At 44.4% G+C, this 22,156-nt stretch overlaps 1 protein-coding gene across 1 annotated transcript in view; it reads left to right on the top strand.

Moving 5' to 3' along the window:
* Positions 1 to 10,468: 10,468 nt before the first annotated feature.
* The window catches only part of PDSS2 (decaprenyl diphosphate synthase subunit 2), a 325,971-nt gene continuing 314,283 nt past the window's right edge, over positions 10,469 to 22,156 (top strand). The window contains exon 1 of the mRNA XM_029595318.1: positions 10,469 to 11,398. Within this exon, the coding sequence (XP_029451178.1) occupies positions 11,112 to 11,398 (287 nt within the window). The 5' untranslated portion in view covers positions 10,469 to 11,111. The remainder of the gene's footprint in view (positions 11,399 to 22,156) is intronic.

The raw sequence follows: 22,156 nt of genomic DNA on the forward strand, positions 1-22,156 counted from the left end.
TGGATATAGCTCGACATGCATCTTGCAAACATTGAGGAACCCTCTTCACCCCTTAGGGTCGCCACTATCCCTTGGAGGTCATGAGATCTGTAACATGGACTCCGCAGTCTGGATAGGTGCTGATGCAGGATTCCCCAGGGTTGGTACTGGGGCCCTGGAAATTGGGTTTGTAGCATATCAGAACATTGAGACAAGGTTTGTAGCAAATTGTTTACTTGCTCAAATTGCAGCTGGGTTTGTTGCTTGAACCTGTTCAAGTAGGCCATTCAATTCAGTCTTTTGTTCCTGCATCTGGATAAGCAATGCAGCTATGGCCCATTGTGGAGATGCATTCACTGAGCTCATGACCTCAGCAATCTGTTGCAAATGGCGTGAAAGTGAGCCCTTCTTGCAGTGACACAATTGACACAACCTCGTGGGCTGAGCCCTAAGGTTTGTGCGAATGAGTCTTTGCATGGGCCATGCTAGGACAAGGGCCAAGAGTCTGTAACTACAGTTAGATCCAAAGAGCAGGCAGTACTGAAGCTGTGGCTGAAGAAGAAGGAAAACTGAGGATAAAGAACGCAGCTGAAGACAAAGCAGTGCTGAGGCGGCAGACTGTGACTGAAGAAGAAGCAAAGCCGAGGCTGAAGACTGTGACTGAAGACAAAGACAGGTGAAGCAGGCTTAGGCTGAAGATAAAGCAAGCTGGAGCTGAAGACAAAAGGCAGGCTGGAAACAAAGCTTGAACGAAGGCATGGCTTAGGCAAAGGCAAGGAACCTGTTGCTGAGGCAGTTCTGTGTTGCACACCTAGGGTTTAAATACTTGGCCGTGTGACATCAACAGGAGGTGCTGAGTGTGTGGGTTCCCTCTGTGAGGCCCTTCATAGCTCGGTGCATGCTGTGCCCATGCGCCTAGGATCAGGGCAGAAGGGTGGTATTTCCCTACCACATGGAGCGTCGGAGCATGGCTGAAGGCATTTGGGTGAGTGTAGCTGCTCACGGGGCCATCCTGTGAGTGGCAAATGTAACAAGGTTCAAATGCTCTGTCTTCCAGCCAATGACATGGAGCAATGCAGCAGCAGCAGCAGAAACTTCCTTTATATAAACCATGCAGACATTTTCCAGGCAAAGCTGGCAACGGCTGCACCTCCCTCCTCTTCCATGGGCGGTCCTTTTAGCCCTGTTTCCTTCCTCTTCCAGTCGTCTTCCTCCTCTCCTGTGGGGACCGATCCTCTTAGTTCCATCTCCTTACTCTTTTGGCCATGTAGACAGACACTGTCAGTCTCTCCTGTCCTATGCAAGCTGATGCTTAACATTGCTTCAAGGTACGCCACCAAATTCTGTGCAGGTGGGGAATTTGGTGCCAATTCTGCATTGTGCGGTTGTGCACAATTTCCCCAAGTGTGAAAGGTAATATTGCTTATAAGACAGAAAATGAATCAAAACTTGCTCATCTGTTTCCTTCCGTGTTTCTTCATCCCTCTCTCTGCATCTTCAACAATTTTTTGGATTGATCTAGCGCTGTGCCTCCTCCTCCCCTACGGTTCCATCCCACCCACCCCTGAGCTTTTATTGTAAAAATCTGAGTTTCTTCTTTTGGAGAATAGTGATTATATGAAGGAAACGTTACGTCCAGATAATAAAACCTTCCTTCCTTACAGTTCCATCTTTAACAATAATCACATGTTATTTTGTTTCTTGGATATGATTATTATGTATGTTTGTTTGTTCCTCATTGAGATTTGTGAATCAGTGGGTTATAAATTTTACAAATCAATAAATAAAATAAAAATAATTTGTAAATGCCTTAGTTTTACTCAAATAATTTATTTATGCATTAAAAAGCTTGTATCCTGCGTCGTCCAATTTCCATTTCTCAGTGTGGATTACAAAATGACAAGCATAATATTTCTCATAAACAAAATAAAACTGATTATTAATTACAAATGATTATTTGGAATTGTTTAAATAACACTACTGCATTTATACTTGTAAATTTTACAAACACAGAAAAATGTTACAGTTTTAAGTGCTGTTATATATAATACATTTTATGTTCTTAAACTAGTAAAGAAAAACTAGATCTAATAAGAAAATAAGAATTCCATATATTTCAGTTTTCCCCAAAATGTCCATTATAGGCTATGCCCTTAGTCTCCTGGCAGATCAGGGTAGATGCTGTGGCAATAGTCAACAAATTATTTGTCATATTTGCATACATCTAAATTAAATTTGCATAATATGTTTACTTTTGCATAATAAAAATTAAGTTATTTTTTTCAACCTTGCTTTTTTTGTCTGACTTCTTGACTTTGTTCTTTGAGCTTTGAATGTTTAATGGGTGGGAAACTTCAGGTACTGATGTGGAAAAGAAGGCAGAAAAGATCTCAGTGAAGAGGGAGGGAGGGAGGGAGGAACAATTAGAAATGGGCAGAAGGAGAGAGAATTGGGGATAAGGAGGTGAGAAGACAGTGGGGATTGGGAATGGGTGGAAAAGAAAGAGAAAATATTGGGATGGAGAAGAGAAGGAGGAAAGAAAGGGAGGACTGGAGATGGAATGGAGGAGAAGGAAAGATCAGGATGGGCATAGAGAAGGAAAAGTGGAGAGGAGGGATGGAGGGAGGAGAACAGGAGGGAAGGGAGATTCTGAGACCTTGAAGGAGGTGGAATCTGGTGAGGAAAAGGAAGTGTCCTTTCCCTGGCTCCAGCTGTGCTTTCCCTCACATCCCACCCCTCCATCTTTTCCTCCCCAATCCTGCTCCCATTCCTCTGTCTCTATCACCCTTCCTCTCATTTCCTCTCTCTATCCTGTTTTCTTATTGTCCCTAACCCACCTGCCTATAAACACCCCCCCCCCAACCATCCTTCTCCATCTCCTCATTCACACAAACCCTGATTCCCCTGCTCCCCTTTCACACCACACACACACTCAACCTCCATCTCCCCAGTCCCATGTCATACAACTACTAATCTAGTTTTGTGGGGGTGGAGAGAGCTTGAGAGAAGAGGATGCTGCTGGACTGGGAAGGGTGCGAGGGCAAAAGAGATACTGGGAGAAAGAGAGAGAAATACTATGCTGCAGCCAAGGCCTCCACTGTCACATTTGCTGGCCGCAGAGCCCTGCAGTTGGCTTCACTCACCCGCTGCTGCACCACCATGGCAGGATTGGGTCTGGGCTCTCTTGTTGCCACGGGAGGCTGTCACCACTGCCGCTCCTCATCTTCGTGGCCCTGAGCCGCCGTTGCCGCCAATACTCTCTTCCTCCTGATGACCCCTTAGGTGCGCGCGTACGCCTCTTTTCAAGATTTAAAGGGCCCTCGGCGGGAAAAAGCCAGCAGCCCTCCTTGATGATGTCACTGCTCAGGGGCTATTTAAGGCTGGTTCCTGCCTTCAGCCCTTGCCTTGGCAACAGGTCTGCTTCTTCGGAGCCTGAGTTCCTGCCATCCATGCTCCTTGCCTTCCTTCTTCCTTCCCTTCGGACTGACCTTGGCTTGATACCGGACTGGACATTGACTTTCACTCCTTGCCATCTGCCTGGACCTCGTGCCTGGACCTTGACCTTGAACTTTGCCACTGTCCCCAACCTCTGCCTGGAAACCAACATTGAGTTTCGCTGCCTGCCCCTGACTTGGCTGATTACCTGCTTCGCTTCTTCCTCCTGGATGTCTTTTTCCACAGAGGCCCCACCTAAGTCCAGCCGGCCCCAGCACCCGAGGGCTCAACCTAAGGGGAACATGGGCTGGTAGTGGTGAAGTTCCAGCGGGGCCTCTGCTTTCCATCAGCCTCGCCTACCGATGGTGGGGACCTGTGGGGCTCCTCCCCTCAGGTAGCATCAACTCCCCTTTGGTCCAAAGGTCCACCAGTAAAACAGCCACATGTTACTCCTACCCAGGGCCGGCGGAAGCACTAGGCGAACTAGGCGATCGCCTAGGGCGCTGAGCATTAGGGGGCGCCGAGCCGCTGACGGCCAATGGCCGCTGGTGGACGTCATCCCAATGGCAGATACACACAGCAAGAAGATCGCAGGGCCGTGGTACAGTCGCGTCTAAACATGCTGGTGCTCCTCCTCCTTCCTGCCCGCGCGGCCCCGGAAGAAAAATGTTGCCGGAGCCGCGCGGGCAGGAAGGAGGAGGAGCATCAGCCAATGCAGGAACTTCTCCTCCTTCCTGCCGGAGCCGCGCGGGCAGGAAGGAGGAGGATCATCAGCCAATGCAGGAACTTCTCCTCCTTCCTGCCGGAGCCGCGCGGGCAGGAAGGAGGAGGAGCATCAGCCAATGCAGGAACTTCTCCTCCTTCCTGCCCGCGCGGCCCCGGAAGAAAAATGTTGCCGGAGCCGCGCGGGCAGGAAAGAGGAGGAGCATCAGCCGCGTGCCGGAAGGAGGAGGAGCATCTGCCACGTTCAGAAGAGGATCAGCGCGGCTCGAGAAGACCGGGGCCGCTGCAGAGCCCATCCTGCAGTGGCCCGTGAAGAGGAGGCCCAGAGGTGAGAGAGAGACTGAGGGTTTGTACAGTGTGTATGTGTGCGTGCATGAGATGAGTTGAGAGACTGTGTGTGTGTGTGGGAGTGAAGACCTGAATGTTTGCAGAGACAGCATGGGAGAGCCTTTGTGTGTGTGAGAGACAGCATGTGGTAGTGAGAGCCTGTGCTTGAGCAAGACAGCATGTGGGAGTGAGAGAGAGCCTGTGTGTGTGTGTGAGTCAGCATGTGACAGTGAGAGCCCGTGTGTAGGAATGATTGTATGAGAGAGAGCATGTGACAGTGAGAGCCTGTGCTTGAGCAGGACAGCATGTGGGAGTGAGAGAGAGCCTGTGTGTGTGAGTCAGCATGTGACAGTGAGAGCCTGTGTGTAGGAATGATTGTATGAGAGAGAGCATGTGACAGTGAGAACCTGTGCTTGAGCAAGACAGCATGTGGGAGTGAGAGTTAGACAGCATGTGCAAGAGAGAGACTGTGTATAAATGATTGTATGAGGGACAGCATGTGAGAATGAGTGCCTGTGTATGTGAGAGAGAGAAAGCATGTGAGAATGAGAACCTGACCGTGTGTTTGAGGGAAGCAGACAGATGGAGAGAAAATAAATATGTTATAAAAGGAATTGGCAAAAAAGTAAGAAAGGGAAGGTGGAAAAAAAAAAGCCTGTGACCAACCGATTAGAAAACTAAGATCAGACAGCAAATGTAAAAAGAAATAAATTACTTTTTACTGATTGGAACATGTAATCTTTGGGAATGTGCAAGAGTAGCACTTTCTCTATGCGGATCTCACAATGTACGAGATCAGCATAGAGGAACTGGAAGCCCATGGGGCCTGCACAGAGGAGGCAGCAGAATGGGCTTCAGTGCCAATAGCAGCAATCAGCACCTCCGCAATAGCCATACAGCGGCAGTGACAGTGGCAGCAGAAGAATGAGAGAGGCTCTGAGGTTGCTGGCAAAAGAAAGAGAGGGGGTCTCTGCCTTTAGTGTGTGCATGTGTATGAATGGGAGTCTGCCTGGCGGTGTATGTGTGTGAATGCATGGGTGCTTGCCTGAGGGTGTGTCAGTGCATGAGAATGTATGGGTGTCTTCCTGGGGTTTGTATGTGTGAGAATAGGTGCCTGCCTGTTTGTGGTGTATGGGTGTGTGTGAGAATAAATTGGTGCCTGCCTGGGGGTCTGTGTGTGTGAGAATGAATGTGTGCATGCCTGGGGGATGGGGAGGGAGTGGTGTGAAAATGAATGGGAGCCTGCCTGGGGTTCAGTGTGAGAATGACTAGGAGCTTGCCTGGGAGTGTGTGTTTGTGTGTATGTGAGGGAGCCAGTGAGAGTGAGAGCATGAGTGTGTATGAGAAAATCCAGGGGAGTAAAAGTTTGTGTGGGGGGGGAGAGAGTGCCTTAGAGCCTGAGTGTGTCAGTGTCTGTGAGAGCGAGAGGTTATGGTGGGTATAAGAGCATGAATGTGTATGTATGTGACAGTGTATGTGTGAGAGAGAATGGACATGTGAGTATGTGTGAGAGAGAGAGGATAACCTCCTAATCCTCGACAATATCAGGGTGACTGGAAATCAAGAGCTCCCATGTATGGACAGCAGGGGCTTTTTAAAATCCTTATTAATTTTAATTATTGTGTGTTATTTGATATATGTACTGTTTTGAAATATTTTATTGGTGTTTGGGAAATTGTAAAAAATGTATATGATTTTAATTAATAGAAATTCTATTTATCAGTAGTTTTAAAATATTTTATTAGTATGGTTTTACTATTATAACTGATGCTTTGTTTCTTGATTTTATTTGTTTTATGAGGAATGGTTGTTCTGTTTTTCCATTGCTAATACACAGAGTCTGACTTCTTGGGGTTTCCATTCCAGTTTTTGTCTAATTTGTGCTCCTTTATTTTGTATTCTGTATTTGGTTAGGGTCTGTCTCTGCTCTGTATGTGTGACCATGATGAGAGATTCTGCTTGCATGTAGTGTCTGAATAGGGATCTATAGCAATTGGGTTTGTTTTGTTTCCTCAGTAGGTGGTGTATTGGTATTCTAGGACCCAGTGTAATATTTACCCTTGCTTATTCACAGGTAGGGTTATTGTTGTTTGAGTCCTTGGTGTTATTACTGTTATGTTATGATGGGATTGCAGTATAGATTTTGAGTGTCTTTTTTTTGCGAGGTTTTGTGTTAGTTCACAATGTGTCTGGCAGTGGAAGGTGTTTGTGCTGCTGTTACTGTGAGGTGACACCAGAATTTGAAAATATCTTTTAGTATGATGAGCTGTAAGGGAAACATCCAAGCTCCATTGTTTGGGGGAATTTCAGTGGATGCACAGAGTTACAGAACTGGAGGTGCAGGATTTATATTGACATTCTGTCCCTTCCTATAAATTCCAGACTTCACTCTCATAATCCATATAGAATTAGTTGAATGAGGCTATCAAATAATTTTATAGTAGTTTTACTAGAAGTGTGAAACTGGCCAGCTTTTTAAAATAATGCAGAGGACCCTTTGGACTTTTTTTAACAACACTTTTTTTTATAACCAATTTTAAAGCAGGATCCATGCTATAGAGGTGGGTGTGATGAAGAAATGTCATTTTGGCTCCCCCCAACCCAAAACAAATTCTTCTGTCTAGAGATGCCACTGATTTTCTGTGGCACACAAATGCATTAGCCCTCGGGTGCTGGAGACCCTTGGTGCGCCACTGGGTGCGAGCCATATGGGGCCGCAAGTGGTGGCAAAGAGGAGTGGAGATTTGGCGGGCCGCAAGCAGTGCCCAATCTGCTCGCGACCCAGAAAACCCCAGTCAGCGGGCGTGATTGAGAATGAGGTAGGAGTCGGGGCCGAGACCGGGGGGGGGGGGGGGGGGGCGCAAGGAAGAAGGCTCGCCTAGGGCGCCAAATCCCCTTGCACCGGCCCTGCTCCTACCCACTCTTTAATGTCATGGGGGGGGGGGGGGGGGTGGAGGGGGCCTTGTACTCTGCTAGGAGCATCCCTGCCTGAGAGGCCGTGCATGTGCTCACCTTTCAGGTAACAGTGCTCAAGTCTCAACCCCCTGCCGCCAGCAGTCTCTCTCTCTTATCTCTCTTAACAGTCCCCACCCTGTCCCCAGCAGTCTAGTTTCTCAAACTGCCTCCCTTCCCCTTCCTGCATCAGCCTATCTCTTAAATGAACATCTGTGTCCTCTTCTATCCTGAGTCCCCGGCAGACTGCTGCCCCCTGCAGTACTGATGATGACGCTCACACTGCCTGCCCAGCGCTGACAATTGATCTCACTTTCCTCAATTTGGTGCAGAAAGCCACAATGCTGACGTCGCCTCCTTTCCATTAGCCCCCTTTGCAGCTCACAAAATGGCAGCATTGGGTGGGCCTGAGTGCAAAGTATCCCATATGTGGCAACTGCCCTCATGCAGGACCGGTGCAAGGGTCTGTAGCGCCCTAAGCAGACCAATGTAACACTGCCCCCCCCCTCACCTGAGTTGAATGTGCCCTTTGACAATGGTAGATATATAGAGTTATGGTCACCCTCTTACAGTTCTCTCTCTCTTGTTGCGCAAACCTAGTAAGTGCTCTGTGACCGCTGTTGCCTCTTTCACATTTTTTAAAAATACTGCCCTCACATGCTTTGGGGGCGCCCAGCCCACTAATGCCACCCTAGCGACCACCCAATGGTTGTGCTGGCCTTGGCCATAGCCAATAAGAAAAAGGATGTGATGTGATGAGGCCCCTGTACAGATCATTGGTGAGGCCACATTTGGAGTACTGTATTCAGTTCTGGCGACCATATCTCAAAACGGATAGAGATAGGTTAGAAGTGTCCAGAAAAAGGCAACCAAAATAAATATTAATAATGCACAAGAATCAAACCTTTTTGGATGATGCTCCAAGGAGTCAGGATCAACATCAGAAAGTATTTCTGGATGCATGTAATATCCTCCCAATGTATACTGGGCCAGATTTTATAACATGCACGCGGGCGTAGATTTGTTCGCGCAACCTGGCGCGAACAAATCTATGCCCGATTTTATAACATGTGCACACTGCCGCGCGCATATTATAAAATCCAGGGTAGGCGCGCGCAGGGGGGTGCACAATTGTGCAACCTACGAGCACCGAGCCGAGCAGCCTGCCTCCGCGGCCTTGGAGGGAACTTTCCTTCTGCCCCCCCCCCAGCATCTTCCCCTCCCTTCCCCTATCTAACCCGCCCCCCAACCCTAACTAAACCCCTCCTGACCTTTATTGAAGAAGTTACGCCTGCCGACTCTCCATTCCCCGACCCGGTGGCTGTTCCGGAGGCCTCGGTCCCGCCCCTGGAATGCCCCTGGGCTGGCACCCCGCCCATGCCCCCGCCCCTGGAACACCCATTTTTTCAAGCCCCGGGACTTACGAGCGGGGACGGGGCTTGCACGCGCCGCCGAGCCTATGCAAGATAGGCTCCGCGCGTAGGGGGAGGCAGAGGGAGGTTTTCGGGGGTTGCACACGTATCTTACGAGCGCAACCCTTTGAAAATCTACCCCATAGTGAGGACAATGACGGCATGGGATAAACTGAGGATCCCTGGTGGTTAAATGATGGAGAGGAAGAAAAAGTAACCCATTTCACTGGGGTAACCTGCACAGAATAATTACCTTAAGAATAAAATTAAAGAACAAGCTTGATTGGATGGACTACGTGGGACATTTTCTGCCGACATTTACTATGTTACTGTAACTATATCCTCCACCCAATTGATTCTTGGTTCCAGCCTCTAGCAGATAACTTTTTCAACAATGTTTCAAAATGGAAAGGGTAATTTGTAGCCACAATTGCTCTGTATACCCCCTGCTGTACTAATTAACTAACTCTTGCATAGCACCATACTCAATGAATCCACTTAGTAACTCCCATCCTACTAATGCTCTGATGGTGGTACAAACCTATATGATCTACTGTGTTGTGCCAGATTTGATTACCTAACTTTGCATCTCGTTTTGAACTCCCCGATTGGAAAAGTGTGTAATAAACGAATGATGATGATGAAGATACATGTATGCAATGGGGCAAAACCAGGACTTCTCCAAGAGATAAATTCTGTGCCAGAGACAGACATTCATGCTTTCAAATGTATTTTATTTATTTATTTGTACAGTTTTTATATACCGTTGCACAGAAACTAGTTCTATCTCTACGGTTTGCATAGATCACATTTAAAGAACATGATAAAAGGAAGAAAATTAAAAATACAATATCAATTAAAAACATTAAAATAGAAATAAAAATTATCATTAAAAAGGATAAGAACAGGTTAGAAACACAAACATTATCATATAAAAGGCATGGATTAAACTTCATTGACCATTTCAAAGGCTTGTCTAAAAAGCCCTGTTTTAAGATCTTTTTTAAACCTCTTCATTGATTTTTCTCTCCAAAGGATGGTTGCAGACATTTGAAACACACAATCCCAAAGGAGTGCAAAAATACTATAGGTCCAAGAGTTGTATCATCAAAATATTTATTTTAAACGTTCAAACGGAACCACTCCTTATTTTTAATCCATACATCAATTAATGACTGCTTCAGGGTCCCCCGACACGGACCCCGTGTTTCGCCCGAAGGCTGGGAGGGACAGTCGGGAGGGACAGTCGATACATTTTTAAACAATAGCTTAAAAACAGCTGAGGAGTTCTCACAGCTAAAGCGGTAATTTGGAGTGCAGCTTTGCTCCTTCTCTATATTTGCAGACATTTGAAAAACATTAATGTGACGTTATATTTTGCACTCCACGTGTCTCGCGTACTACAAGCCCCTGGCCACCAAAAACCTTTTAACACAGGGAGACTGAGAATAAGCAGCGGCTCAGGAGGCGCGTGAAAAAATCACCATGACAACCAGAACAACGCCGCACATGCGCGCTGGCCGCAGCGGGGATGGGGAGGGGGGGGGCTAATGGCGCATGCGCAGAATACGAAGGCAACTTCCCCACGAAAAAGATAAAAGCTCGGCGTGCATAAAGAGCAGACAGGGGGGAGGGGTCTGATATGGAAGGGGGTGGTTCTAGTGGCAGGAGGCGAGGCAGCATCCCAATCTCTCTTTCTCCAGCAGGCCCTGGCTTGGCGGAGACCTCCAGGTGGGCGTTACGATTGTGTGGGCCCGGACCCCTTCACGTGGTGGAGGTCGCGCGAGGACGCGTGCGCACTGTTCCTGGTCACGTGCGTGGGGAAGGTGCAACATGGCCGCCCCCAGTTGCTGCAGGCGTGCGGCTTCCGGAGTTGGAGTCCCACCGGAACCTGGTGTCCTGCACCGAGAGTGAATTAAGAACGGATATCATGATTTGAGATGACAATTTTTATTTCGCCAGACATTGAAACTATAGAAAAAAAGTGTAAAGATCTGTGAAAATCCGAGGGATGAAACTGAGCAAAAATATATTGTTTTTGAAAGGTTTATTCTTCCAGTTTTGACAGCTGAAAACAGCAGATTAAATAGTACTCCCAAACTTTGGATGCGTCCCATGTTTTAACCCCTCCGTGGTGACCCTTCCGGTATCTCTGGATTTCCCCAGACTCAGATTGTTTTGGAGATTGGTAGAATCAATTTATTTTATTTCTGGACATATCTGCTGACACCTTTGGAGTCTGTGATCTCTGGTCTGTAATAGGGCTCGAATCCCAGGAGGACCATGTCAGGGGTGCAGCTGTTTCGGAATTGCGCGGGCACCCTGTGGCTACCTAGTAGGTATCTGATAAGAGGTTTCAGGTCCAGCCCGGGGCGGCGACCCTTCAGCCTTTGCTCGGGCAGTCCTTCGGCTTCCCAATGGAATAAAGTGGTGTCGGATGCCGAAAAGATCGTAGGTTATCCCACGTCCTTCCTGAGCCTCCGCTGTTTGCTGAGTGACGAGCTGAGTAACGTTGCCTTGCAGGTCCGGAAACTGATGGGAACCAAGCACCCCTTGCTGAACACAGCCAGGTAAATTTTCCTTTCCCAGGGACAGTGCTTATCTGCCCCGATCTACTGCCCCATTATGTCATAAGCTAATACTCACCCTGATCCAGCTGTCCTAAACGAGATGTCCCATTTGTGTTTATGGGAGAATGCTTTGTACATTTGGTTCCCTGCGTCTGTTAAATATTTTACTGGTTAATTTATTTTCTAAATCCTTTCGAGCAAAAGCAGTAGCCAGAATCAGATAAATGGAAATTCTTTTTTCTTCTGTTACTTTTTCTTTGGTTCTTACTGCAGGATCTTTTGTATTTTGTTCTTGTATGTTTTAATGTTCAAACACTTGTAAAAATTAAATATGTGTGCCTGTTGTTATGGCTTTGTTCATACAAATGTCCTCTTATTGATCATTGTTGAATTACATCAGCATTTTACATGTATTTGTGTGACACTTTCATGGGGCCAAGCACAGATACATGTGCTGATACCATATTTTATTCCCCAAAAAAGTTTAGAAATGAAGATCCACTCCTCAGTTGTCTGTGCTGCATCAATGTGAGGTCCATAAACAGGTCAGGTTTTCGGGATAGCCCTAATGAATGCTCATGAGATGAATTTGTGTATATTTGTGATAGTGCTTGCAAATATGTCCTGTGCATATTCATTATATTAGCCTGAAAATCTGACCCGTTTGTGGCCATCCAGAACTGGTGGTTCTTCACCCTTGAGTGATGCGTGCATTCTGATCAGAATCCTGTGTCCAATGTTTACTTGTTGATATGGCCAGCATAAACCAAGCAAACCTACTAAGTCTGTGATATTTTATGTGACACACATGGAAGCTACTAGTGATATTCAAGCAGCTTCAAATATTTCCACTGTGAAATAACATTTGCAGTTTGAATTGATAAAGTACAATAGTTTGTTATATGTTGCAATTTTCTTTACAACTGTATTGAAATAGGAGGAAGTAATTTGTATGGCAGTAAACTTGTTGAGGGGAGGGGTTGACCAAAACCTATAAAATATCTGAGTTTTTGAATTGACATGATATTAATTATGAGTAATTTAAATTGACATTTTTTCATTGTTTCAAAGGCAGGAAGCATGCCATCTTTGGTCTTGTGTCATCTTCATTTCTCTGATGGTGCTCTGGATTGTTACAAACATTACAAGGTTTTGGGGGGGTGTACTTTAATAAAATGTCTTTCTTTACAGCTAATCAAGGTGTTGTACAATTAAAATAATAAATAATCCATCATGTAAATTAAAATTGCCCTTGAAAGTAAAAACCAAACCATCACTTGATAAACATGTAAGAATAAGCCAAAGGAACAAATAGCTCAGTGAATGTAAAGGTCCCCTTTCCCCATGAAAAGGAAGTGATGGGTTTTTTCTTCTTCAGTAGTCACTATTACAGATGCATGCATGTTTCAGCAGGAAAGCAGAATTCACATAGGCAAAGAAGCCTGGGGGAGCGGGTTCCTTTGTCTGTGTTTATGCAGGGAGATTTCTATATGCAGTCTGCCGATGTCTTTGAAAGAGTTCTTAGGATGATATGGAAATTCTGCAGTTGTTATGAAGCAGCAGAGAGACACCCAATTTATGCCCTAGGAGTGCTGAGTATGGCCTAGTGGCCATAACCATGTATGTGGTCACCAGCTTCAAGAGTAGGTGATCATGTGACCACCCAGCTTTGTAGGCAGCACAGCAGAAATCCAGAAACGGGAGGTAGAGTGACCCAAATTATTTGTATTCACCTTTTCTCCCCTCATTCCTTTTTTTGCTCACGCCTGCTTCACTGGACATAAAGTTTGGTTGTGCTGGCCAGAACCACAAGCAATTTCAAAACTATGCTGGCTCATTGTGAGATCAGCATAGCCAGTAAGTGCTGGTCCAAGAAGCGTAATTGAATTTTAAAATGTATATTCCACCATTGTAGCAAAGCCTTTCATAGTGGATTAGAACATCTTGATATACAAATGATAAAAGACACATGTAATAAACAACAAAATGGCAAAATAATCATTTACATTCAAAGCAACATAAAATCCTAATACAAGATTAAAAAGAAAAATGAATCACCAGCTAATAAATTAATTAGTGTCATGATTTAATTGAAATATAAAGGGAACCCATTAGTCAAAGTCTCTTCTGATCAATTCCAGAATTTCTCTTCCAGAATCCAGCAGCCATGCTTTTAGTTCTTGTCTAAAAACAAGATAATCCTGTTGCAGCTTGGAAGTTCAGTGGCATCTCGTTCCATGGCTGAGCAGCTAGTGAAGTACAGACCCTTTTGTAGATGCTGTTAGTCAAAGCTCAAGCAGCGAAGGGGGAGCCCAAGAACAACCCCTTGAAATGTGTGCAAATGCTTTCGGTGTGGAGGTTATCGGGATGTGTTTGGCTCGCTGCTGTCCTCCCCCGGGCTTCTATGGTAGCAGTAGGATGGGTTCTGCCGGCCACTTCTCCCGCTCCAGCCATGACCTCCTGCTCCCTCATGGCCCTGTTTTTATTAACATGGATCAGGGGAGGAGGGTGGGGGGCATTCTCCTTCCACTGCCATGGCAGGAAAATAAAAAAAACATGACCCAAGTTTTGGACAAATAGGTTTAGAGGGGCAGGTGGGTGGGCGGGCAACCAATCCTTGTGTATATATGGACAGACGGAATAATAAGTGTCGCTTCATGCCGATGAAACACACCTAAAAATGATTTGAGTAGGAGGTCCAGCAAACCTCAAACTTCAGGAAACTTTCTGGCGCACTAGCCCAGTTCTTTGACAGTTCACACTTGGCTTTAGCTGGCAGCATTTTAGGGGTTGTTTTCAAAAGAATGTACACCCTGGTTTCTCCACATAAATCACTGTTCACAGATCAGTTCTGGGTGTGGGTGAGTGAAAGTACACCCAGAACCCGGTTTCATGCATGCTTTTAAACGCATCATATGTGTGTGCTCAAGTGGAGGCAGGGAATGGCTTTAGGCATACACTTTTGAGGTTCAGAAGTATGCATGGAAATTGTGCCTGCACGCTGCACAGGGTGCTGCACACACCCCTGAAGTTGGAAAGCGGATTTCTGCACATAAACCCGTTTTGAAAATTCTGCTTAAAGTCTGCGGGTAAAATGTATCCTCGGATTTTAGCCGTGCAGGCTTTCGTGGCAGGCAAGTTGCTGTGTAGTGTGATGGCGCCATGCATGTTATGCGTCCACAGCACTGATATTGGGTTCAGTGTTGTACAAGATAAGCATGGAGAGAAAATGAATGGGCAGCACAGGTCCTGCAAGTAACAGGTGAAAAGAGGATGTACAGGAGTTGTAAGGACAGGTGCAGTAATAGATTTGGGAAAGGCTGATAGTATGTGTGTGGTCTGGTGGAGCAGGAAGAGAGCTGCAGGACGTGGGTGAAGGTGAGAGTGAGCTGTGGCGGGGAGGCCTGTGCTGAATGGAAGCTCTTGGAAGTGAGGCAATGAGAGATCCAGATAAAAATATCAAGCCGGTAACTTGGATATGGAAACTGCCTGAATTTACCACAGGACTGCTTATGTTCATTATACTTTGGCTATATTTTTTAGTGTCTCTGTGCCAAAGTGTTGATAACAGTGCGTCCCTGTAGCTATAACTCATAAACTGTCTGCTAGAAAAAGTAGAAATACTAATTTACTTCCTTAGTGGGAGCCACTGATCCTGAAAAATTTATTATGAGGCCAAACCAATAGATTGTGTGTGTGTGCAACTTTCCATCAACAAATATGTAACTGCAGATATTACAAATAATTGTATATGGTGCCTGGATAAAGCCATTTATCCCATGTGGAAATGACAAATGACATTTGTTTGATTATTGCTTAACTCTTCCCTGTCTACGGAAACTGAATTTATTAAGTGATGATTTCATGCTTTGAAAATTGCCTTTGCTGAGATTTTGTCGATGTCCTCTAAGAGAGTTATCTGGGGAAAACCAAAGAACAAAAGCCTGTCAGGTGGACTAGGTATGTAATGTTGTTTGCAACTTAATTTGCATCGACACCCACCCATCCAGATTGCTGTTGGTGCTGCGGTTATTAGGTCTTCCAAGGGCAGAGGTTAACGCTCTGAAATCTTGCTCAATTAAATTGGCGATCTACGGGATTTGTGGGATTATTGAACAAATACAAGTATTCTACATACAAATATGAATATATATTTTATAACTTATCATAATATGTAAACTGTTCTTTGTCAAAAAGGCGGTGTGTACGAGACGTTCATAAATAAAATATTTGCCACCCCCCCCCCCCCCCCCGGTCCCACAAAGGATCTGGGAAAAACAGGAGTAGATGGGCTAAATGGGTTCTGGTAAGATAACATCTGGGGTGCAGAGCACCTCCTTCCCCTCAAAGATATCCATTCAAAATGCCGTTCCTGTACTGCAAACAGAAAATTCTCCACAAAAATCAGTTAAAGTGGGAACCAGGGCATTGTCAAAGGATCCCTTAACAGAAAGCTGCGTTTTCTGGGGGCTCTGTTGTCAAAGGCATTAACTTGGTGGCACATTTGGAGGAAAACAAAAAGGTCATTGGTCTGCTGGCTTCCTTGGCTAACAGGACTACAAACCAGATTCTTAGTATTGTAGGAGAAAAAAGAAGGGATTCTGAAGTTGATATCATGGGATCCAACCGGGGGTACTAAGGGAACTTAGAGATGAGCTGGCATCTCCGCTGGTGACCTTTTCAATGCTTCTTTAGAGTCAGGAGTAGTTCCGGAGGACTGGAAATGGGTGGATGTGGTTCGTCTTCATAAAAGTGAAAGTGAGGAGGCGGCTGGGAATTACAGACCAACCGGTCTGAATTCCCAGCCTGCGCAGGAGGTGAGCTGCTTTCAATGAAAAGGAGGCTCTAGAGCAAAGTGTCATGTGATGAGGGTGAAAGAATTAATCTTAAGGAATATTTCTTTATAGAGAGGGTGGTGGATGTGTGGAGGTGGTGGAGACAAAACAATATCTGAATTCAAGAAAGCATGGGATAAATGCAGGGCATCTCTAAGGAAGTAATGGGAATTATAATGCTAAATTAATTGGATGGATGGACAGACAGTCTTTTTCTGCCATTATGTTTCCATGTTTCTGTAGTCCAGTTGGGGACCAATGACTTAACTAGAAATGTAATTGTTGTACAATGGTTGATCAGAAATACAGGGGAGGGGTGTAATCATTTGGCAAAGGACATAAATATTTATTGTTCTTTCTATAGCTTTTCGTTTAGCCTTGCCAGTGCCTACTTGAAGTACTTACCTATTTCACCAAAGTTGCGGTTTTTGACATCCGGGACTTTGAACTTTGTGTGACTCTTCTCAGCCCTGGCTTTTTACTGGTGCTCAGGTCAACATTAAAAACATTTGCCACTCAGGGATCAGTGCTTGGATCAGTGCTTTTTAATATATTTATAAATGATCTGGAAAGAGGTATGACGAGTGAGGTGATCAAATTTTTGGATAACGCAGAATTATACAGAGTAATTAAATCTCAAGCAGATTGTGATAAATTGCAGGAGGATCTTGTGAGGCTGGAAGACTGGGCTTCCAAATAGCAGATGAAATTTAATGCGAACAAGTGCAAAGTGATGCATATAGGGAAAAATAACCCTTACTGTAGTTACATGATGTTAGGGTCCATATTAGGAGTTACCACCCAGGAAAGAGATCTAGACGTCATAGTGACTAAATCATTGAAATTGTTGGCTCAGTGTGCTTTGGTGATCAAAAAAGCAAACAATGTTAGGAATTATTAGGAAGGAAATGGCAAATAAAACGGAAAATGTCATAATGCCTTTGTATTGCTCCATGGTGAGACCGCACCTTGAGTACTGTGTACAATTCTGGTCACCGCATCTCAAAAAAGATATAGTTGCACTGGAGAAAGTACAGAAAAGGTTGACCAAAATGATAAAGGGGGTGGAACAGTCCCCTATGAGGAAAGACTAAAGAGGTTAGGGCTGTTCAGCTTGAGAAGAGATGGCTGAGGGGGGGATATGATAGAGGTCTTTATAATCACGAGAGGTCTAGAACGAGTAGATGTGAATTAGTTATTTACTCTTTCAGATAATAGAAGGACTAGGGGGTCATGCCTTGAAGTTAGCATGTAGCACATTTAAGACTAATTGGAGAACATTCTTTTTCACTCGGTGCATAATTAAGTTCTGGAATTAGTTGCCAGAGGATGTGGTTAGTGCAGTTAGTGTAACTGGGTTTAAAAAGGTTTGGATAAGTTTCTAGAGGTGAATTCCATAAACTGCTATTAATTAATAAGCGATAGTAACTTGGGATCTGTTTAATGTTTGGGTACTTGCCAGGTACTGTGACATGGATTGGCCACTGTTGGACACAGGATGCTGGGCTGGATGGACCTTGACCTGCCCCAGCATAGCACTTCTTACTTATTTGTTTATTTTAAAAAATTTATAGACCACTTACGCTTAGTTCAAGGAGGTTAAAATACATACAGAACCCTTCTGCATTTCCTTCTTATGTTCTTTTGATACTGTCTTGCATGGGACACTCCTATACTGAGCAGTTTTAGGGTGGAACGTAAAGAGGGAGACTGGACTAGAAAATGGTTGAGAGATAGATGACAAAGTGTGGTGATAAATGGTGTTCCCGTTTGAAGAAAGAAAGAGAGGTGGCTGCGGTTGACCCTGGCCTTGGGACGGTCCTTTTCAATCTCTTTCTGAGGGATATTGCAGATAGATTAGGAGGAAAGGTTTGTTTTGTTTGGAGTGACACTAAGTGCTGCAACAGAGTGGACACGCCTGAGGGCGTGGATGAAAAGAGAAACGCTCTAAGGAAGCTTGAGGATTGGTTTGCTTCTTAGCCGCTACGTTTTTAAATGCTGAAAAATGCAGAATTATGCAGCCTGGTGGTACATGATAGCAGGGCTAGAAATTCCTGGAAGCCAAGTCACGTGGTTGCTTAAAATGTGGCATCTAATGCCTAGCATTCAGAAAAGCCAACTCTCCACTCAAACTAAAACAAATAGGGAATTGCATGCTAGAAGAACACACAGGAACGTTTTTCTTCCTCCAAGCAAATGAAAGTTGACCAAGGGGAATTAATTCCAAGCAAAATCGCAATTCCCTGACATCTTTTACTCTCAATCCCCCAAGCAGAATTTCAGTTAAATCCGTTCAGTAGTTTGCACGTTCTAACATGCGTATGAACAGACAGACCGTCAACAATAGGTGCTCGCGCGATAGTGAAATGCACCTTTTAAAAGAGCAAGATAAGAGAAAAAGCCAAACAAAAGAGTAATATCAAAAAAGTTACAAAAAAAGGTGAGAAACAGTAAAGGCTCCTCATTTCTCTCTGCACTGCAGGAGGTAAGATGGCGACTATGAGAAATATTTTATTCAGAAAATCTCAGATATATGAGCATCATTAGAGTTAAGAGGGGACCAGAAGGGTATTTTGATTGAGGTGGATGGTCAGGGTGAGGGGGAAGAGGATTCATCGACTTGTGGATTCTGCTTATGTTTCTAAATTTGAAATAATGAACATCTTGAAGGAACTGGGTTTTGGCAACTTGATCCACTGCCTTCAAGATTTATAGTGGCAGAATGACAATTTTTTTTTCCTCTGTTATTAGAGTAGTTGGTTAATTCCTCTTTGGAGCGGGGATATGTGCTTCCTGGATTAAAGAGTGCTGTAATCCATCCAGTTTTAAAGAAAGCTAATCTTGATCCTGATATGTTTTCTTATTACTGACCAGTGTCAAATTTTGTCAGTTATCAGTAAGGTAGTGGGTTCTCGGCTATTACTCCATTTTGAGAGTGTAGAGGCATGGTATACTTTGCATTCAGGCATCGAACAAGGCCATGGGAAGGGGTCTATTTATTCTGGTCTCCATGATAAATAGTTTTCAGAATGCTGCAGACAGAGACTCCATTTTGGTGTTTCTGGAGCTGCCTGCAGCTTTCGACACGGTGGATAAGAAGTTTGGAGTGGAAGGGATAATTTTGGAGTGGTTAAGGTCATTCTTGAAGCCCAGGACACAGTCCATCTATTGGAGAAATAATGTAGTAGATCTTACAGCTGTGGAATGGGGTGTACCTCAGGGGTCAGTGCTTTCACCCCTATTTAATTTTCAATTTGAATCTCCTTACCTCGGTTATTAAGGAGTTTCAGATTGTCACCTATATGCAGATGGTGTTCAGTTACGAGTAATGTTGACGGGGAGTTGAGATTTGGCAGTGGCCAATTTGAATAGGTCTTTGGCAGATAAACTGAAACCTAATACAGAAAAAAAACCAGAAATATTGTGGATAAGCAGACAGAGGAGACAACTAGAGGTCTGTCCATGTGTCCAGATATGATACTGCAGCCTAAGGCTGTGGTCAAACGTTTGGGGGACTATTTTAGACTCTGCATTTTCTGTGCAGGACTAAATCAGATTTGCAGATTTGCTAGTCTTTGTATGATGCAGCAGTTACGCCTACTTTTAAAACTGTAAGATATGTTAATTCATTCTTCAGTGACCAGCAGGCTATATTATTGCAACGTACTTTATCAGGAACTACCAAAAGAGGGATATTTGTGCATTGGCAGATTTTGTTTTTGGTTGTTCACTCTGGGCAAAAGCTTAGAATGAGAAATCAAATTTAAGAATTTAAGTACAAATTTTAACTAAATAAATACATGTCCACAAAGCAGGAAAGAGACCTTAGGGAGATTATATCTGATTTCAAGGTAGCAAAACATTGCAACAAGATGGGAGCCAGAGCCAGAGAGATGCTAGAGAGCATAGGGAGAAGTATAACTGGCAAAACAGGGCGACAAGATGGGGGCCAGAACCAGAGAGATGCTAGAGAGCATAGGGAGAACTATAACTGGTAGAAAAGTGTGACAAGATGGGAGCCAGAGAGATGCTAGAGAGCATAGGGAGAACTATAACTGGTAGAAAAGTGTGACAAGATGGGAGCCAGAACCAGAGAGATACTAGAGAGCATAGGGAGAAGTATAACTGGTAGAAAAGTGTGACAAGATGGGAGCCAGAGAGATGCTAGAGAGCATAGGGAGAAGTATAACTGGCAAAACAGTGCGACAAGATGGGAGCCGGAGTCAGAGAGATGCTAGAGAGCATAGGGAGAAGTATAACTGGCAAAACAGTGCGACAAGATGGGAGCCAGAGCCAGAGAGATGCTAGAGAGCATAGGAAGAAGTATAACTGGCAAAACAGTGCGACAAGACGGGGGCCAGAGCCAGAGAGATGCTAGAGAGCTTAGGGAGAAGTATAACTGGCAAAACAGGGCGACAAGATGGGAGCCAGAACCAGAGAGATACTAGAGAGCATAGGGAGAAGTATAACTGGTAGAAAAGTGGGACAAGATGTGAGCCAGAGCCTGAGAGATACTAGAGAGTATAGGGAGAAGTATAACTGTTAGAAAAGTGTGACAGGTTGGGAGCCAGAGAGATGAAAGAGAACATAGGGAGAAGGAGGATAACCAATGGGTCAGTGCTATATCAGGGTACAAATTATATCGCAATGATAGGGAGGATCAACTTGGTGGGGGTGTGGCACTTTATGTCTGGGACGGTATAGAGTCCAACAGGATAAAGATCATACAAGAGACTAAATGCTCAGTAGAATCTATATGGGTAGAAATCCCATGTGTGTTGGGTAAGAGTATAGTGATAGGAGTATACTATCCACCTGGACAAAATGGTCAGACAGATGATGAAATGTTAAGAGAAATCAGGGAAGCTAACCAATTTGGCAGTGCAATAATAATGGGAGATTTCAATTACCTCAATATTGACTGGGTAAATGTAACATCAGGACTTGCTAGATGCATAAAGTTCCAGGATCTAATAAATGACTGCTTCATAGAGCAATTGGTTCAGGAACCAACAAGAGAGGGAGCTATTTTAGATTTAATTCTTAGTGGAATGCAGGATTTGGTGAGAGAGGGTAACGGTGGTGGGGCCACTTGGGAACAATGATCATAACATGATCAAATTTAAACTAATAACAGGAAGGGGGACAATAATTAAATCTGCAGCTCTAACACTAAACTTTCAAAAGGGAAACTTTGATAAAATGAGGAAAATAATTAAAAAAAAACTGAAAGGTGCAGCTGCAAAGGTTAAACGTGTTCAACAGGCATGGAAATTGTTTAAAAATACAATACTAGAGGTGCAGTCCATATGTATTCCACACATTAAGAAAGGTGGAAGGAAGGCAAAACGATTACAGTCATGGTTAAAAGATTAGGTGAAAGAGGCTATTTTAGCCAAAAAACATCCTTCAAAAATTGGAAGAAGGATCCATCTGAAGAAAATAGGATAAAACATAAGCATTGTCAAGTTAAGTGTAAAACATTGATAAGACAGGCGAAGAGAGAATTTGAAATGAAGTTGGCCATAGAGGCAAAAACTCATAATAAAAACGTTTTTTAAAATATATCCGAAGCAAGAAACCTGTGAGGGAGTCGGTTGGACCATTAGATGACCAAGGGATTAAAGGGGCTCTTAGGAAAGATAAGGCCATTGCAGAAAGACTAAATGAATTCTTTGCTTCCATGCTTACTAATGAGGATGTTGGGAGATACCACTTCCGGAGATGGTTTTCAGGGGTGATGAGTCAGGCGAACTGAACGAAATCACTGTGAACCGGGAAGATGTAGTAGGCAAGATTGACAAACTAAAGAGTAGCAAATCACCTGGACCGGATGGTATACATCCTAGGGTACTGAAGGAACTAAAATATAAAATTTATGATCTGTTAATTAAAATTTGTAACCTATCATTAAAATCATCCA

The sequence above is a fragment of the Rhinatrema bivittatum genome, chromosome 3 (genome assembly GCF_901001135.1).
Source record: "Rhinatrema bivittatum chromosome 3, aRhiBiv1.1, whole genome shotgun sequence".
Taxonomy (NCBI): Eukaryota; Metazoa; Chordata; class Amphibia; order Gymnophiona; family Rhinatrematidae; genus Rhinatrema; species Rhinatrema bivittatum.